Below are 18,023 nucleotides of genomic sequence, written 5' to 3'. Positions count from 1 at the left end.
CGCGGATCACCCGTTGGTATCTGGCACTCCAACCCTTTAACTTCAAGGTGATCCACAGGCCGGGGGCACAGATGGTCGTGGCGGACTTCCTCTCCCGTCAAGGGGGGGGAGTCGGCTACGGGCCGGACGGCTGCCCGGCCTGAGTTGGGCGGTGGGGGTATGTGGCAGCGGGGGCGTGGTCTAGCATCGGTCTGTGACAGGAGGGCGGAGTCGGGGAAGTTAAGTGGCAGAATCATTACACCTGTTGTTAATTGATGTGTTTGTGTGTCTTCCCAGTGACCGCGCCCTTCTTAAGGAGAGAGAGTGAGAGCAGAGGGAGTCTCTCGACAGCAGATAGCTGATGTGTGCGCGTGTGTGTATTGACAGCTGAAAAGCTGAATAAAGAGTTTTTTTGCACTCTCAGTTCTGTCCTGCCGTCCTTCTGTGCTCCACCCATTTACACGAACTGCCACAGTCATTGTCTCTTCTCACTCCACAAATCCACTTGACCACTGATCGCTCGTTCCTTTGAAATCTACAAAGTCAGCCTTCTTTAGGGCCCAGCACTCGCTGGCATATAGCATTGCACCTCTCACACAGATGTTATAAATATTGCCCCGGGTTCTCATGGAAAGGCTTTTGCTTGTCAGGATGGGTAGAAGTTCATAGAATTTACCCCAGGCAGTTCTTACTTGAGTGATAGTAGCAGCCTCACAGCCACCTCCAGCTGAGATTGAGTCTCCCAGGTAACAGAAGGAGTTTACCACCTCTAGCTTGTGCTCATCAACCATCAGATGGTCAATAGGTCTGCCATCGATGGGGCAGGCTGTACCAAGGAAACAACTGAATTTGAAGTCAGGGTCAGGAGTCAGTCTGCTGCTGGTACCGGTGCAGTGTTTACAGCAGTGGCAGAAGATGGAGTTCACACCAACTCCTTTCCTACAAACACCACAAGGGTGCTTGCCAAAGTCCTTCAAGAGAACATACAAACCCCACACAGAACCCAGAACCTTGGGCGGCATGGTGGTATAGTGGTTAGCACGGTTGCCTCACAGCAAGAAGGCTCTGGGTTTGAGCCCAGCGGCCAGCGAGGGCCTTTCTGTGCGGAGTTTGCATGTTCTCCCCGTGTCCGTGTGGGTTTCCTCCGGGTGCTCCGGTTTCCCCCAAAGACATGCAGGTTAGGTTAACTGGTGACTCTAAATTGACTGTAGGTGTGAATGGTTGTCTGTGTCTATGTGTCAGCCCTGTGATGACCTGGCGACTTGTCCAGGGTGTACCCTGCCTTTCGCCCGTAGTCAGCTGGGATAGGCTCCAGCTTGCCTGTGACCCTGTAGAACAGGATAAAGCGGCTAGAGATAATGGGATGAGATGTTTTCTTATTGGAAACAGTTCCACCACAAATCCACATTTGAGGTGAAAATAGTGATGAGACAACTTTTTTTTTTTTTTACCTCACCACCCAAGCTGACGATGGGTGAAAGGCAGGGTACACCCTGGATAAGTCACCAGGTCATTGCAGGGCTGACACATCGAGACAAACAACCATTCACACTCACATTCACTTTAGAGTCACCAATTAGCCTAACCTGCATGCCTTTGGGGGAAACCGGAGCACCCGGAGGAAACCCACGCGGACACGAGGAGAGCATGCAAACTCCACACAGAAAGGCCCTCGTCGGCTGCTGGGCTCGAACCCAGGACCTTCTTGCTGCGAGGCGACAGCTCTAACCACTACACCACCATGCCGCCCCCAAACAAACATATTTTGTCTAATTGTTTTTTTGAGGTGTGAGCTGTGATTGGACAGCTAGTTTCTTGCTTTTTAAAGGTTAATATTAATATTGCTGAATTGATATTCAAGTAATAACATTGCTAAAGTATATTTCAATACAGTACCATAGTATTTCTGTATTTACCAACTGGGTGTAAATGTTTGCAACTGACTTGTGATGTCAATCATAAATTAAACCTGCATCAACAGCTTCATTTAAACGGCAAATTAAATCAGCCCGTCAGTCTTTCAACGAATGCTGGCTTTCATGGCTTACCCTTTACTCAACGATTCAGCTGTAGAGCAAATCACGGACATGAATGTTGACATTCTTTTGAAATGAGATGTGTTATTTTAAGCAGCCACCATGTCAAACTGTACTAGCTGGACTGCTACACACACTGCGGTGCATTTAGCTCCTTCCCTGTATGCCTCGACTCCAAACACACTGAGTGTCTATAAGAGGAAGGAAAGAGCTGACTGCGACTAAATGCAACTGAATAGGAAGCTTTGTGAGAGCACCAGGGATTCTGCAGCACATGTGCAGCTTTATGTAGACGTAATGTGCTTCGCAAAGTCGCCTGCTGAAAGTGATAATGAACCTGGCTGTTTTTAGGTGTGAATTATGCATAACACACACACACTGTGGTTTCTGATTTTAATATACTATTCAGTGGCCGCCCTATTAAATGTGCATTTGAATTTAAATATTTGGGAATTATTTTTGATGAATGCCTTTCATGGAATTCCCATATCCAGTATATATTATCTAAGGTTGGCAAAAGGCTGGGTATGCTAGGGCGTATAAGGAATAATTTAACGTTACACTGTGCGAATATTATGTATACATCTTTCATTCGCCCTGTTCTTGAATACTGTGATAATGTATGGGGGTGCTGTGGTATCGGAAATTCTACATCTCTAGAAAGATTTCAGTGGCATGCTGCAAGGATAGTTACTAGAATAGGCGAGAGTGATGGGGCCTTAGATGCAGTCCATTGGTCCACCCTACAAAGTAGGCGTGACGACCACATGTTCAAACTTAAGAAATGTATTAATGGGAGTTGCCTGCAATTTTTCAGAAATTATTTTACTTTTAATAATGCCATACACAACAGGTTCGCAAACAAAGACAAAGACAAAGCAATATGTTACATTTACCAAGGGTAAGAACTGAGCTGGTGAAGAAATCATTTTGTTATCATGGATGTATAATTTTTAATAGGTTACAATTATAGTTGATGATTATTTGACCTTTCCCGGATTCGCTTGGATGCTCGCGGAGCGGTGATCACGGGTTGAGGTCGGCTTTGATGGGTGGTTGGTTCGGTCTCGGCTTTTGGCCTTTGTTTCGTGGGCGTCCGGGCGAATTCGGGAGGGGTCTATTCCAATATAATTATATTTTTATACATTTTAATAATCCTTTTATATTTTAGCTTTTTTGTACTTATTGTTAGATTGAATATTGAGTATATATTGTAAATAATGTAGTCAAATTTTATTATAATTGTTTTTTTGTTGTTGTTGAAAGACATATATGTGTGTATAACAGGGCTCCTTTTGACAGCAGAGGCATTTTGCCACTGATTGGACTACCCTGTTGTTGTTTAAATAAATAAAGGTTCCAAAGACACACACACACACACACACACACACACACACACACACACACACAGCATGCATGATCCAGGTATTTGTTAGGTGCAAGAATAATAGAGCGGAGTGGTAATATTACTAAGGTACTCTTAGTACTAACAATGTTTACTTTGTATTAAAACTATACGTTCTAAGCTACACCATTAAAATAATTTGAGAAAACTTATTTTCTTTTAAATGCGTTCTTAATTTCATGGGAAAATATTTTTAAACCTAGTACTGATTTGGTGTCTTTATGTTTCCAAATATTTGCAAATCATTTCCCGACAAATAATCTGAACACATGTTAGAGCTTCCCACCTCCGGTACTGGTGTAAGATCCTCTCTGCATTCTGGAGGATTAATTTACTTCTGGATTTTTTTTAACCACTCAAAACCAAACTATCCATCATATACTACTATATGTATATATAAAGTCGAATTGAGACCTTTTATTTCAAAAGAAAGAATATATCACAAAAATAAAGCATTGTTAGGTCATAAAAAAAGATTTTCATTTTGCAAATTACACCAGCAAATGGTGACATTTTGTTTACAATCTTTTTCTTTTCTTTCTTTCCTTTTTTTCAGTAATTCCTGTTTATTTCCTAATCTAAACACTACAGTTTCAGGCAGATGATTTAGCATATAAATAGTGTGACATGTTCCTCTCTTCCCACTACCATCCATCCATTATCCATAACCGCTTATCCTGTTCAGGGTCGCAGGCAAGCTGCACTGTAAAAAAAAATCTTGTCAAATTTACAGTGAAAAACTGGCAGCTGTGGTTGCCATTTTTTCACCGTAAAAAATACAGTGACAGTGTATATGGCTTTACGGTAAGGTATATCAACACTTGTAAAAACAACAGTTTGAAAATGTTCAATTTTACAGGTATTCAATGTACAATAATCAGTACATAACTGTTAATTTTACGGATATTCATTGTACAATAAACAATGATTCAAAATGATGGTTACAAGCAATGATCTACTAGACAGATATATTTTTTTAGAATTTTTTCACCTTTATTGGATAGGACAGTGCAGAGACAGGAAATGAGCTGGAAAGAGAGACGGGGAGGGATTGGGAAATGACCTCAGGTCGGAATTGAACCCAGGTCCCCAGATTCATTGTATGACGCCTTAGTTGACTGAGCCACAATGGTGGGCATGTTTTTGTTTTTTTAACAGGGCAATGATGTAATTTTAACCATCACATTCTGTTTTAGTCTTACAGTTTGTCTGTGTTTAAACTACAACAATTTGTAAATTATACAAAAAAATATGATCAATTCAACATATTCTTACTGTTAAATTAACAGTGGCATTTGGTTAGGAGTTTTACAGTATATTGATGTAAATTACACACTGCTTCATTGTTTTAGTATTTACAGTTTTTTTATGTCATGATTTTACATAAATTCACTGTTAATTCTACGGACATTTTTTACAGTGTGGAGCCTATCCCAGCTGACTACGGGCGAAAGGCGGGGTACACCCTGGACAAGTTGCCAGGTCATCACAGGGCTGACACATAGACACAGACAACCATTCACACCTACGGTCAATTTAGAGCCACCGATTAGCCTAACCTGCGTGTCTTTGGACTGTGGGGGAAACCGGAGCACCCAGAGGGAAAAGCAGTACTCCATAGTAGTAATGACTAACTCCTCCACAGTTCCGCCTCAGAACAGACCCTCTTCATCACATCCACCATTTTACTGGGAAAGCAGCCATCACACAAAAGGAGACTTTTTTTTGAGGAGACATAGCTCCATTTACGGTTGTCTGTGTCCATGTGTCAGCCCTGTGATGACCTGGCGACTTGTCCAGGGTGTACCCCGCCTTTCGCCCGTAGTCAGCTGGGATAGGCTCCAGCTTGCCTGCGACCCTGTAGAACAGGATAAAGCGGCTACAGATAATGAGATGAGATGAGAGAGCTCCATTTACACTTCCTTTATCTCTTTTGTCCCATGTTCTTGTGAAGTGACTGGATGGGAAGCAAAAGTGAGTTTAAGGTAATGGGTGACATGTAGCTGCTGCACTGACTGTTATGTGGTTTACCTGGGGGGACCGGAAACCTACACTGAAAGTAGATCATGTGGACTGTAGACTGATAAAATCTGTAGATGTTGAACTTAGAGTTGACCTTATTACTTCTTTTTCTCATGCAAGAATTTTACAAAATGCATTCATAAGTTTTGATCATAATGAAGACTGCAACAAGTTAACTATTTTAGTAATAATTGTTGTAAGATTGTTAGCCAAACTATCCATCCATCCATTATCCATAACCGCTTATCCTGTGCAAGGTCGTGGGCAAGCTGGAGCCTATCCCAACTGACTATGGGCGAGAGGCAGGGTACACCCTGGACAAGTCGCCAGGTCATCACAGGGCTGACACATACAGACAACCATTCACACCCACATTCACACCTACAGTCAATTTAGAGTCACCAGTTAACATGCATGTCTTTGGACTGTGGGGGAAATCAGATAGCACAAAACTATAATGCTAATACAGGGGAAAAAATGAGCAGCGGAAGTATTGTAAAAATTGAAATAGTGAAAAAAGTGAAATGACAAAATGCTGCGAGGAAAGAAAGTGTTACGACTTCTTGATACATCACAAGCAAAATACATGATCCGGTTGATTTTTAGCTCTGTTCTGGATATACTGAGCATGTCATAATTAGCATTGATGCCAAATCAGTTCATTGCCAGTCAAATGATTATTTCTTCTACAGACCATTCATCATCGTGAGAGTAATGTCATGCTCATTCTTAACCAAACCTTCTACTTTTTTTTTTTAATGTTATGTATGGAACTTTACCAGAGGTACTTGAGTTATCATGGTGATAAAATGAAACATCACAGCTTTTTAGTGATTTTCTAGTGCTCTATCAGTTGCTCAGTTAATTTGTAGATTATCGCTGCATTTTCGTGACATTGAATTTCATTATTTTGAATTCTTTACAAACAACAACACATTCAAGACTCTTTGAGAAAGTTATAGAAAGTACACACAGCCCTTCCTGTCAGAAATAGGGGTACAGTAGGAGTCCATTTCTGTCCCCCAAGGTACAATCTATTCTAATGTACCCCCTAGGGCTCATTATTGGACCTCAAGGTAACTATGTGTACCTTTTTAAGGTCAAAAAGGTACATACATGTTCCCAATCAGTATATAAATGGTACAGATAAGTACCTTAGAGGGTACTGCCCCGGTGACAACCCGTTGTACCCCTAAAGGTACAATGACATACTTTTTTCTGAGAGTTTTCTGAGAGTGATGTTGTAACTGCAAATTTGATTACCGCTTTAGTTTCTGTGCATTAAAATAATTTATTTGGTCAGTATGTAGGCTTTGTAAGAAGAAAAAAAAGTTAAGCTGCAGGTACAAATGGATCACCAGCACTTCGATTGAAAAACATTCATTCATTATCCTATAAGAACTAGACACATAACACAAAATACAGTACAAGCTGCAGTACAGACAAAACAATAACATGAGGTTAAAAAATTACAGACACAACGTCTCAAATTGTCGACCCATAATATAATTATGAAGGCGTTTTTCTTTTTTTGTTCATATAAAGATAAAGCAGTATAAAACTTTTCACTGGTTTTGACATAAAACCTATATAAATCCTACAATATTACTTTATCAAAGCTTATTTTTGAAAATGTTAATGAAAGTGTAGACTAGATACCAGTGTTAATATACCAGTCATGACAGCATATGATATCGTCCACGACCTGGCATTGAGATCGGTATGGTAGTTTTAGTGACTAACAGTATAAGTCGAAAATCCATATTTCTGTCTTTTTTTATAAACCCCTCAAGTCTCAACTTATAACTCAGTCATTCATCTTAAAACATAAGCATGTTATTCAGTGCCAATAACCTGATGAGTTAAAATAATAGGAAAGAGGATGCAGTCATGAGAGTGACGACTGTAAGTCTGAAGCTGCCTTTGAAGTTGAAGATGTTAATGCTGCACACAGCGTGAGTGGAAATCTCATGAGTCGTGTCTTGTTTTTCAGAGAGAGGTTTTGTCGAGCTGAGCTCATTTCTAAGCCCCAATGTCTCAGCGTTACTTCATGAGAATGTGGAGCTGAGGGTGGAGGTGGAGGCATACCCCAAGCCTCGCGTCCACTGGAGCAAAGATGGAGCCATGATCAACGGAGACAATGTCATTGACGTGAGACAGGAGCAAGAGACCAGGTAACGAAATAACTCAACGAGAAGGAACAATGGCAGATTATTTGAATATATGCTTACTGTGTACGTGTGTTTCACTGCTCTAGGTACATCAGCACATTAACTCTAGTGAGAATCCGTCTCGAGCAGAAAGGATACTACACTATTCATGTTGACAATGAGGACGATTACAAAAATATGACATTTGACCTAGTGGTTAAAGGTGAGAAAGTTGGCCAACTATTGTATATCCTGTCTCCATCTCCTGTCTATAAAGGACATCCCATATCTGAAGCTAGTTATCCTTTTTTAAATTCTTGTGTAAATAAATTTATCTGATGTTTTTCCTTCGGTGTCCAGTTCCCCCTCAGATAACTGAACTTTCAGATCATCACCTGCCAGAGAAGAAGCACGCCGTCACCTGTGTGGCAGAGGGAGTCCCATCTCCCAGCATCCAGTGGTTCAGCTGTGACAGCATGCATAAGTGAGTCCACACTCATCGCCATCACAATCATCCTCATCAACACTGTCAGGACTATTATTTTGATCATTATTGACATCAGGTCAAAAGGGTTTCAATCATCCAGGCCACAGAATAAAAAGTTATTAAAGGAATGCTCCGACTTTTGTCACATATACTATATGTTCGATTACCAGGGACAATAATTTCAACACATTTCCCTGCTCCAAGAAGATAACGTAAATCTAAGGGCAGTCATTGAATTAGGTGAAAAAAAAGTAAATATGTATCCAATTCAAAAACACTACTGTTACATTCTAACTTCAAAGATCATACGGTAAACAATTATTCGTTGAGGACGAAGTGAATATCGGTGATTAATAACGGAGACAAAGTCGAGGTTATGATTCATCAATATTTACTGAGCCTGAAGCAGATCATTGTTTTAGTATAAATACGCAAGTGATAATTGAAAAAAAATCATTTATTTCAAATTGGGCGACACGGTGGTGTAGTGGTTAGCACTGTCGCCTCTCAGCAAGAAGGTTCTGGGTTCGAGCCCCGTGGCCGACGGGAGCCTTTCTATGTGGAGTTTGCATGTTCTCCCCGTGTCCACGTGGGTTTCCTCCGGGTGCTCCGGTTTCCCCCAAAGACATGCAGGTTAGGTTAACTGATGTCTCTAAATTGACTGTAGGTATGAATGTGAATGGTTGTCTGTGTCTATGTGTCAGCCCTGTGATGATCTGGTGACTTGTCCAGGGTGTACCTCGCCTTTCGCCCATAGTCAGCTGGGATAGGCTCCAGCTTGCCTGTGACTCTGTACAGGATAAGCAGCTACAGATAATGGATGGATGGAATTCTAATAACTTGTAGTTTCTCTAGAAACAACTTACACAGGGGTTAGGGTTAGACACTTCACAGAAGCATCCATCCATTATCCGTAGCCGCTTATCCTGTGCAGAGTCACGGGCAAGCTGGAGCCTATCCCAGCTGACTACGGGCGAAAGGCGGGGTACACCCTGGACAAGTCACCAAATCATCACAGGGCTGACACATAGACACAGACAACCATTCACACTCACATTCACACCTACGGTCAATTTAGAGTCACCAGTTAACCTAACCTGCATGTCTTTGGACTGTGGGGGAAACCGGAGCACCCGGAGGAAACCCACGCGGACACGGGGAGAACATGCAAACTCCACACAGAAAGGCCCCCCCTGGCCGCTGGGCTCGAACCCAGAACTTTCTTGCTGTGAGGCAACAGTGCTAACCACTACACCACTGTGCTGCCTCCACAGAAACAGATTAAAGAAACATGTACTTGTTGATATGGTGAAGTTTTCAGTGAGGAGATGCTTATTGGACATTTTTGGAAGGCGCCTCCAGTGTCACGGATAAAACTTTTCCGCCATGGGAATGTCTTCAGAGCAGAGCAGTGGTTTCCAGGAAGATGACTTTTTTTTTGTCATAAGCTTCAAAACAGGCAAAAAAAAAGCAAGATAATGACGGTATGCGGAAGATCTGACTGTTTATAGCTGCTATATAATGTACAGTGGTGCTTGAAATTTGTGAACCCTTTAGGATTTTCTATATTTCTGCATAAATATGATCTAAAAGTATCTCATTTGTTTAACCGGGGTCTCTTTATCTACTTTTAGGACTTGTGTGAAAATCTGCTGAGGTTTTAGGTCATATTTAAGCAGAAATCTAGAAAATTCTAAAAGGTTCACAAACTTTCAAGCACCACTGTAAGAGATAAACAAGAACTAACTTTTTTCATGGACGTTCCACAAAAATTAAATGTAATTCTGTTTGGATAAAAGTATGACGTGTCATTCTTTAGTACTGTGTTACTAAACTTATTACTGTGCTAGAAGAGGAATAAAAAACATTGGAACATGCTGTTATATTAAAACAATCCACTTCAGGGAGGGAACTGTAACCTCGCTTACGTCAGACCACATCACACCACCCCACCACTGTTGATTACTTTCCTATAACATCATACCCATCTCATCTCATCTCATTATCTCTAGCCGCTTTATCCTGTTCTACAGGGTCGCAGGCAAGCTGGAGCCTATCCCAACTGACTACGGGCGAAAGGCGGGGTACACCCTGGACAAGTCGCCAGGTCATCACAGGGCTGACACATAGACACAGACAACCATTCACACTCACATTCACACCTACGGCCAATTTAGAGTCACCAGTTAACCTAACCTGCATGTCTTTGGACTGTGGGGGAAACCGGAGCACCCGGAGGAAACCCACACGGACACAGGACGAACATGCAAACTCCACACAGAAAGGCCCTCGCCGGCCACGGGGCTCGAACCCGGACCTTCTTGCTGTGAGGCGACAGCGCTAACCACTACACCACCGTGCCGCCCCATAACATCATACCCATAGTATTAAATTCTTTACTTATAACTCCAGCACATATCCAGCAGGACCTTTACATGCTGTCTAAATCTTTGGTTTGCATCACTTAGCAGTTCACCATGTGGTCAGCTTCCAGCTCCTCACTCCAGAATATACAGCAGTGCATCATTTCACCTCTGGGTGGCCCTCATTCATTAATAATCACCTTCAGCTGTAGAGTCCACGCTCAGCTATTACACAATGCCTTAAATGCTTTGTAAACCTGCAACCTTTATGGCTTTTTAAATCTGACACATAGGAAGAGACACAACGTAAGTGGTTCCATTATAGTTGGCTATGAATATGACATATCAAGCTGATGGGATTCTGCTCTTGGTAAGCATTAAGTGAGCATGAGTGTATTTCTGAAGACATTTCTATGACTTATTTATAAGTGGTCATCTTAATGCACAGTGAGAACTTCAGTGTTGCTATGATGATACTCTTCTAGCACATTTATTGTTATGTGTTTTTTTTTTTGTTTTATGTTTTTCAGATGCAACAACAGAAGTGCTGTTTGGAGCCCCCTAGTGGCAAATACAGAGAGCATCAACATTGTGACTAATGCCACCTATAACGAGAGCCGCAAGATCCACCAGGTGTATAGCCAGGTGATGTTTCTCCGTCCTCAGCAGATCACTGTCCGCTGCCAGGCCAGAAATGAGAGAGGAGCTCGGGCACGGGACATCAGACTTATCACTAACAGTGAGTGTCCTGGTTTGTTTTGTTACACGTCCAGAGCTAGAGCTCATCTCATCTCATTATCTCTAGCCGCTTTATCCTGTTCTACAGGGCCTATGCCAGCTGACTACGGGTGAAAGGCGGGTTACACCCTGGACAAGTCGCCAGGTCATCACAGGGCTGACACATAGACACAGACAACCATTCACACTCACATTCACACCTACGCTCAATTTAGAGTCACCAGTTAACCTAACCTGCATGTCTTTGGACTGTGGGGGAAACCGGAGCACCCGGAGGAAACCCACGCGGACACGGGGAGAACATGCAAACTCCACACAGAAAGGCCCTCGCCGGCCACGGGGCTCGAACCCGGACCTTCTTGCTGTGAGGCGACAGCGCTAACCACTACACCACCGTGCCGCCCCCAAATGGTTTCAGATCTCCTTATATTCAATCTTGTTAATACTGAGAAAAAGTGTGTGGCTTCGAAGAAACTGAAGTCAGTGCATGGACAAAGACCTAAACTGAAACTCAGACTCAGAATTATTTATATTCTCATTGACCAACACTTATTATAGATAGATGAGTTCAAGACTCAGTTGAAAGATTAGTCAATCATACTCATGTGTGTGCAGTATATCCCAGAAGAATACATTATTTTTTTAATGTTTTATTTTGTCCTGATGTTATTTGATACTCTCATACTGTAAGTATTTGAGCCTGAGGCAGTACGTTGTCTGGCCTACTCTCTGAGACATTTTCATTTACACAGAAACAGACATGATAGATTAATGGATGCTGATACAAATGCACTGAAACAAATGTAATTACAAAAAGACTACATGATTGAATTCTAATCAGTTATAGTGTCTTGCAAAAGTATTCATCCCCCTTGGTGTTTGTCCTGTTTTGTCGCGTTACAAGCTGGAATTAAAATGGATTTTTTGGGGGTTTAACACCATTTTATTTACACAACATGCCTACCACTTTAAAGGTGCAAATTGTTGTTCTATTGTGACACAAACAATAATTAAGATGAAAAAAACGAAATCAGCAGCACGGTGGTGTAGTGGTTTGCACCGTCACCTCACAGCAAGAAGGTCCGGGTTCGAGCCCCGTGGCTGGCGAGGGCCTTTCTGTGCGGAGTTTGCATGTTGTCCGCGTGGGTTTCCTCCGGGTGCTCCGGTTTCCCCCACAGTCCAAAGACATGCAGGTTAGGTTAACTGGTGACTCTAAATTGACCGTAGGTGTGAATATGAGTGTGAATGGTTGTCTGTGTCTATGTGTCAGCCCTGCGATGATCTGGCGACTTGTCCAGGGTGTACCCCGCCTTTCGCCCGTAGTCAGCTGGGATAGGCTCCAGCTTGCCTGCATCCCTGCACAGGATAAGCGGTTACGGATAATAGCTGGATGGATGAATGGATGGATGGAAAACAGAAATCTGGAGTGTGCATACCGTACATTTATAAAGCCTCGCTCTGTGGAGTGTACAGCTTAAAGTGGTTCTATGGACAGATACTCCCATCTCCACTGTGGATCTTTGCAGCTCCTTCAGTGTTATCTTTGGTGCCTTTATTGCATCACTGATTAATGCCCTCCTTGCCCAGTCTGTGAGTTTTGGTGGGCAGCCTTCTCTTGTCAGGTTTGTAGTGGTGCCATACACTGTGTGCACAATTATTAGGCAAGTGAGTACTCTGACCCTACCATTATTTCTATGCATGTTTTCCAACCGCAAGCTAGATACACTTGAATGCTAATTGGATTTAAGCATTCTCAGGTGGTATTTATTTGTGTAATGAGGGAGGGTGTGACCTAAAGTCATTAATACCCTATATTAAGGTGTGCATAATTATTAGGCAGCTTCTTTATCTCAGGCAAAATGGGCCAAAAAAGAGATTTAACAGACACTGAAAAGACAAAAATTGTAAAATGCCTATCAGAGGGATGCAGCACTCTTGAAATAGCTAAGCTATAGAAATGTGGGCACAAAACAATCAAACGTTTTGTTGCAAATAGTCAACAGGGTCGCAAAAAATGTGTGGAGAAGAAAAGACACAAATTAACCACAAAAGACTTGGGAAGGATTAAACATGAAGCTACCAGGAACCCATTATCCTCCAGTGCCACAATATTCTAGAACTGCAACCGACCTGGAGTGTCCAGAAGGACAAGGTGTTCGGTGCTCAGAGACATGGCCAAGGTAAGGAAGGCTGAAACACGACCACCACTAAACAAGACTCACAAGTTGAAATGTCAAGATTGGGCCAAGAAATATCTGAAGACAGATTTTCCAAAGGTTTTATGGACGGATGAAATGAGAGTGACTCTGGATAGACCAGATGGATGGGCCCATAGCTGGATAACTAATGGACACAGGGCACTTTGACTCAGACACCAGCAAGGTGGTGGAGGGGTAATGGCATGGGCTGCTATTATTAAGGATGAGCTAGTTTGACCATTTCAGGTTGAAGATGGACTTAACATCAACTCCCAAACCTACTGCCAGTTTCTAAAAGATACATTCTTCAAGCAGTGGTATGGGAAGAAGTCTGCATCATTCAAGAAGGCCATGATTGTTATGCAGAACAATGCACCATCACATGCACCCAAGTACTCCACTGCTTGGCGAGCCCACAAAGGCCTTAAAGATGACAAAGTAATGACATGGCCCCCTTCCTCACCTGACTTAAACCCTATTGAGTACTTGTGGCCCCTTCTTAAGCATGAGATTTACAGCGAGGGAAGACAATACACCACTCTGAATAGCATTTGGGAGGCCATGGTTGCTCCTGCACAAAAAGTTGATCGTCAACAAATCAAAAAACTAACAGACTGGATGGAAGGCTCATGGCAGTTATTGAAAAGAAGGGTAGCTATATTGGTCACTGAATATTTTTGAAATGCTAGAAGTGTTTATTTGTTAATTCTGAGTTGTTTATTTGTTACACTGAAAATTAAAATAAACAACTGAGATGGGAAACTTTAAGCTTTTCATTTAGTTGCATAATAATTCTGCACACTAAATGTTGCCTAATAATTCTGCACACTTGTATATTCCCCTGAGAAGGCCTAAACTCCCCTTTCCTTTGTTAATCATTCTGGTTTTAGGTTTATTAACAATTTGGATTGACTGAGAGCACTGTATTTGTTCAACGATAAAATTAATCATCAGGAATACAACTTGCCTAATAATTGTGCACACAGTGTATTCTTTCCATTTTGCTATAATGGATTTAATGGCGCTCCCTGGGATATTCAAAGTTTGGGATATTTTTTATAACCCAACCCTGATCTATACTTCTCTACAACTTTGTCTCTGACCTGTTTGGCGTTCTCCTAGGTTTTCATGTTGCTTGCTTAGTAGTGTTGCAGAGTCAGAGTCCTTCCAGAGCAGGTTGATTTATACAGACATCATGTGACAGGGGCGGCATGGTGGTGTAGTGGTTAGCGCTGTCGCCTCACAGCAAGAAGGTCCGGGTTCGAGCCCCGTGGCCGGCGAGGGCCTTTCTGTGTGGAGTTTGCATGTTCTCTCCGTGTCCGCGTGGGTTTCCTCCGGGTGCTCCGGTTTCCCCTACAGTCCAAAGACATGCAGGTTAGGTTAACTGGTGACTCTAAATTGACCGTAGGTGTGAATGTGAGTGTGAATGGTTGTCTGTGTTTATGTGTCAGCCCTGTGATGACCTGGAGACTTGTCCAGGGTGTACCCCGCCTTTCGCCCGTAGTCAGCTGGGATAGGCTCCAGCTTGCCTGCAACCCTGTAGAAGGATAAAGCGGCTAGAGATAATGAGATGAGATGAAGTGAATTGGTTGGACCAGCTCTTATTTAGGGGTTTCATAAGAAAGGGGGTGAATACCTGTCCACACTCCAGGTTTCTGTTTCTTCATTTTAATTATTCTTTGTGTCACAATAAATAAAAAATGCACATTTAAAGTTGTTGGCATGTTGTGTAAATCAAATGGTGCTAACCCTCCAGGAATCCATTTTAATTCCGTCTTGTAATGCGACAAAGCAGGACAAACACCAAGGGGGATGAATACTTTTGCAAGACACTGTATTTACTATTGATAGTACATGGTTCAGAACTGAGAATTAAATAAATGATATCAAACAACAGTTTCATTACAATTACAATATCCAGCTTTTCATCAATTAAGTTTAGACACATGGTCTCCCAGAAAGGTCCACACTCAAGATCTCATGTCAGATCTCATTAAAGCCCCATTATATAAATATAGGCAAGTTCCCTTCCTGAACTCCTCGCTGGTGGAGCTCCAAGGAGCACGATAAAGAGTCCCATAGTGCCAATCCATGCAAAGACTGTCAGAGAAGAGGACTAAAATAAACAAAGTGAAAAGAATATGCAAAAATTATTCCAGCACTGAAAAACAGACCACCAAAATGAATAAAAGGTCTGGCATGCTTTAAATTTTAGAGAAAATCATGTAATAACCTCAAAAAAAGAAAAGTAATGACATTCAAATGTGTTTAAATATCCCTGGTACAAGCAATGGCTCTCAACATAAAAACTAAATGAGATTTTTGATGCATATTTAGCCATTACATCATACTCCATTACCGATATTTTCATACAGTTATGGTTTATTGTTGTGATTTGCTATTTTTAGCTTCTTAAAATACAGTGCTCAAATTTACACACAATCTAACAAGATTTGAGTTATGCCAAATATGAAATTACTGAATAGGGGAATTCAGGTTGGAATTTGTGTATGGTTGATTTATAGCCAGATGTGACTATGCACATCTGTGATAAATAATATGTGTTTGTCTTTTCAGCTCTTTTCTCTCAGGTGGCTGTTCTGGCTGCTGTTCTGGCTCTAGTTGTCATAGCCATCATTTTTATCATCATCCTAATCGCCGTGTGGAGGAAGGTCAGGGACGTCTCAGTTTTATCCTTTCACTTTTAATTGCCATTTAAAGTCACACACAAGCCTTGATGAAATGGTCTTACTGCACTTACTTTGCTTATACTGTAATTACGTCACTCTACCCAATAGAGAATGAGCGTTGAATATGGTTTACGATATTACATGGTTGTCAAGACATGATGTCACATGTCAGAGCTGATGCAAATATTCGATAAGAAGGCTTTTTGCTGTGCATACGCAGAAGCATTTCTTTGTTTGCTGGGAAAGACAACGACATGTTGAACACCTGAAAAGCTAGCAAAACTTCATTAGATATTCTTCACACATATTTCCTGGAAACTGGAAAAGAGACACGTCGGAGACGTAAAACTTCCGCCCTAGTGAGCGACTGTGACAATTTGTAAACAAACATGGCCACCAGGTTTGCTTTGTTAAATACGTAAGATTTTGAGAGAATTTTGGCTGCCAGGTCGCTCCGTTGTGTGTAGTTGTCAATGTTGATTTTAAAAGTAACTAAGTAAATTACATATGGAAATGAATACTTCAGTCTGAGTGAAAAATACTGTAGTGAGCGTGCATGGAAGAAGAGTCTGGAGACAGAAATCTTAGTTTCTCGGTCATTAGTCTGTGCTACTTGCTCTCGATAGCACTGGCTTGACCACTTTATTAGCATTTGCTAACAATACTGATGAATGCTGCACCGGCTAGAAGGTGACTTCACTGCTGTGCTGACAGCACCAAGTCGCAGTTAAGCTCGCGTTGGCCTTTGAAAAGGCAGAGGGTGATAAATTTTTGGTCCCTCCCACTACAAATCAAAATCAGATTGGTTAATTCATCTGTCACTTCCTACATAAACATACATTGCCATGGCCTTCTGTCCGGGCAATGAAGTCCTAACCAATGAGTGAGCCAACTCTAAACTCTTCTCATCCTAGAGACAACATACAAAACAATCTCTCATCGGATAACTCAATTTTAATCTTTTCAGGACAGTAACCCTTTCATTTCTGAAGCAAATTTGATAGAAAATGAGGCCAAATTAGAATTAGAAGAGAATACTTATAATGAAATGATGAAAGAATGAAAGAAATTAAAGAATAAAATAAATTAAATATAACATTTGAAATGCTGATATGTTTGGGCCTCCTCTGAAGGCCTAGAAGGCCCTGATGGTTCCCTTCTGTTTACAAGAGAAAAACATACCAATGGACATCAAAAAACTGGAAAAGAGAGTGTGTGTATATCTCATCTCATCTCATCTCATTATCTCTAGCCGCTTTATCCTGTCCTACAGGGTCGCAAGCAAGCTGGAGCCTATCCCAGCTGACTACGGGCGAAAGGCGGGGTACACCCTGGACAAGTCGCCAGGTCATCACAGGGCTGACACATAGACACAGACAACCATTCACACTCACATTCACACCTACGCTCAATTTAGAGTCACCAGTCAACCTAACCTGCATGTCTTTGGACTGTGGGGGAAACCGGAGCACCCGGAGGAAACCCACGTGGACACGGGGAGAACATGCAAACTCCGCACAGAAAGGCCCTTGCCGGCCACGGGGCTCGAACCCGGACCTTCTTGCTGTGAGGCGACAGCGCTAACCACTACACCACCGTGCCACCCAATAATAATAATAATAATAATAATAATAATGGCTTTTTTGTGGTATATCAGATATAGTCCATTCAGCTAGTATGATACTGAACTCATTCAGTATCATGCTAGCTGAATGGAATATATCTGATACACCACTCAATGCCAGCCAATATTATTTAAACATGTCACTCAGATCTGCAACGTATTTCGTATGAAAAATGCGAGTTTTTCAACATGAAAAGATAAACTTCATATCTTCAGCCCAACACGTGATATTCTTTTTATTATATTGACACATTCACAAACAAAAAGTACTCAAATTTATCAAAACAACTCATCGATTTCCTCACAAGTGACAAATAGAGATTTATGTCAC

The 18,023-nt window shown here is 41.8% G+C and overlaps 1 protein-coding gene across 1 annotated transcript in view; it reads left to right on the top strand.

The window, feature by feature from the left end:
• Positions 1 to 18,023, top strand: part of pdgfrb (platelet-derived growth factor receptor, beta polypeptide) — a 105,217-nt gene that overhangs the window by 72,630 nt on the left and 14,564 nt on the right. Inside the window, exons 7-11 of the mRNA XM_060915204.1 lie at positions 7,436 to 7,616; positions 7,700 to 7,815; positions 7,953 to 8,076; positions 10,973 to 11,181; positions 15,956 to 16,050. Coding sequence (XP_060771187.1) covers positions 7,436 to 7,616; positions 7,700 to 7,815; positions 7,953 to 8,076; positions 10,973 to 11,181; positions 15,956 to 16,050 — 725 coding nt within the window. The remainder of the gene's footprint in view (positions 1 to 7,435; positions 7,617 to 7,699; positions 7,816 to 7,952; positions 8,077 to 10,972; positions 11,182 to 15,955; positions 16,051 to 18,023) is intronic.

The sequence above is a fragment of the Neoarius graeffei genome, chromosome 2, assembly GCF_027579695.1.
Source record: "Neoarius graeffei isolate fNeoGra1 chromosome 2, fNeoGra1.pri, whole genome shotgun sequence".
In the NCBI taxonomy this organism is placed as follows: Eukaryota; Metazoa; Chordata; class Actinopteri; order Siluriformes; family Ariidae; genus Neoarius; species Neoarius graeffei.
Note: the sequence above shows the minus strand (reverse complement) of the source record. Positions and strands in the feature narration are given on the sequence as shown.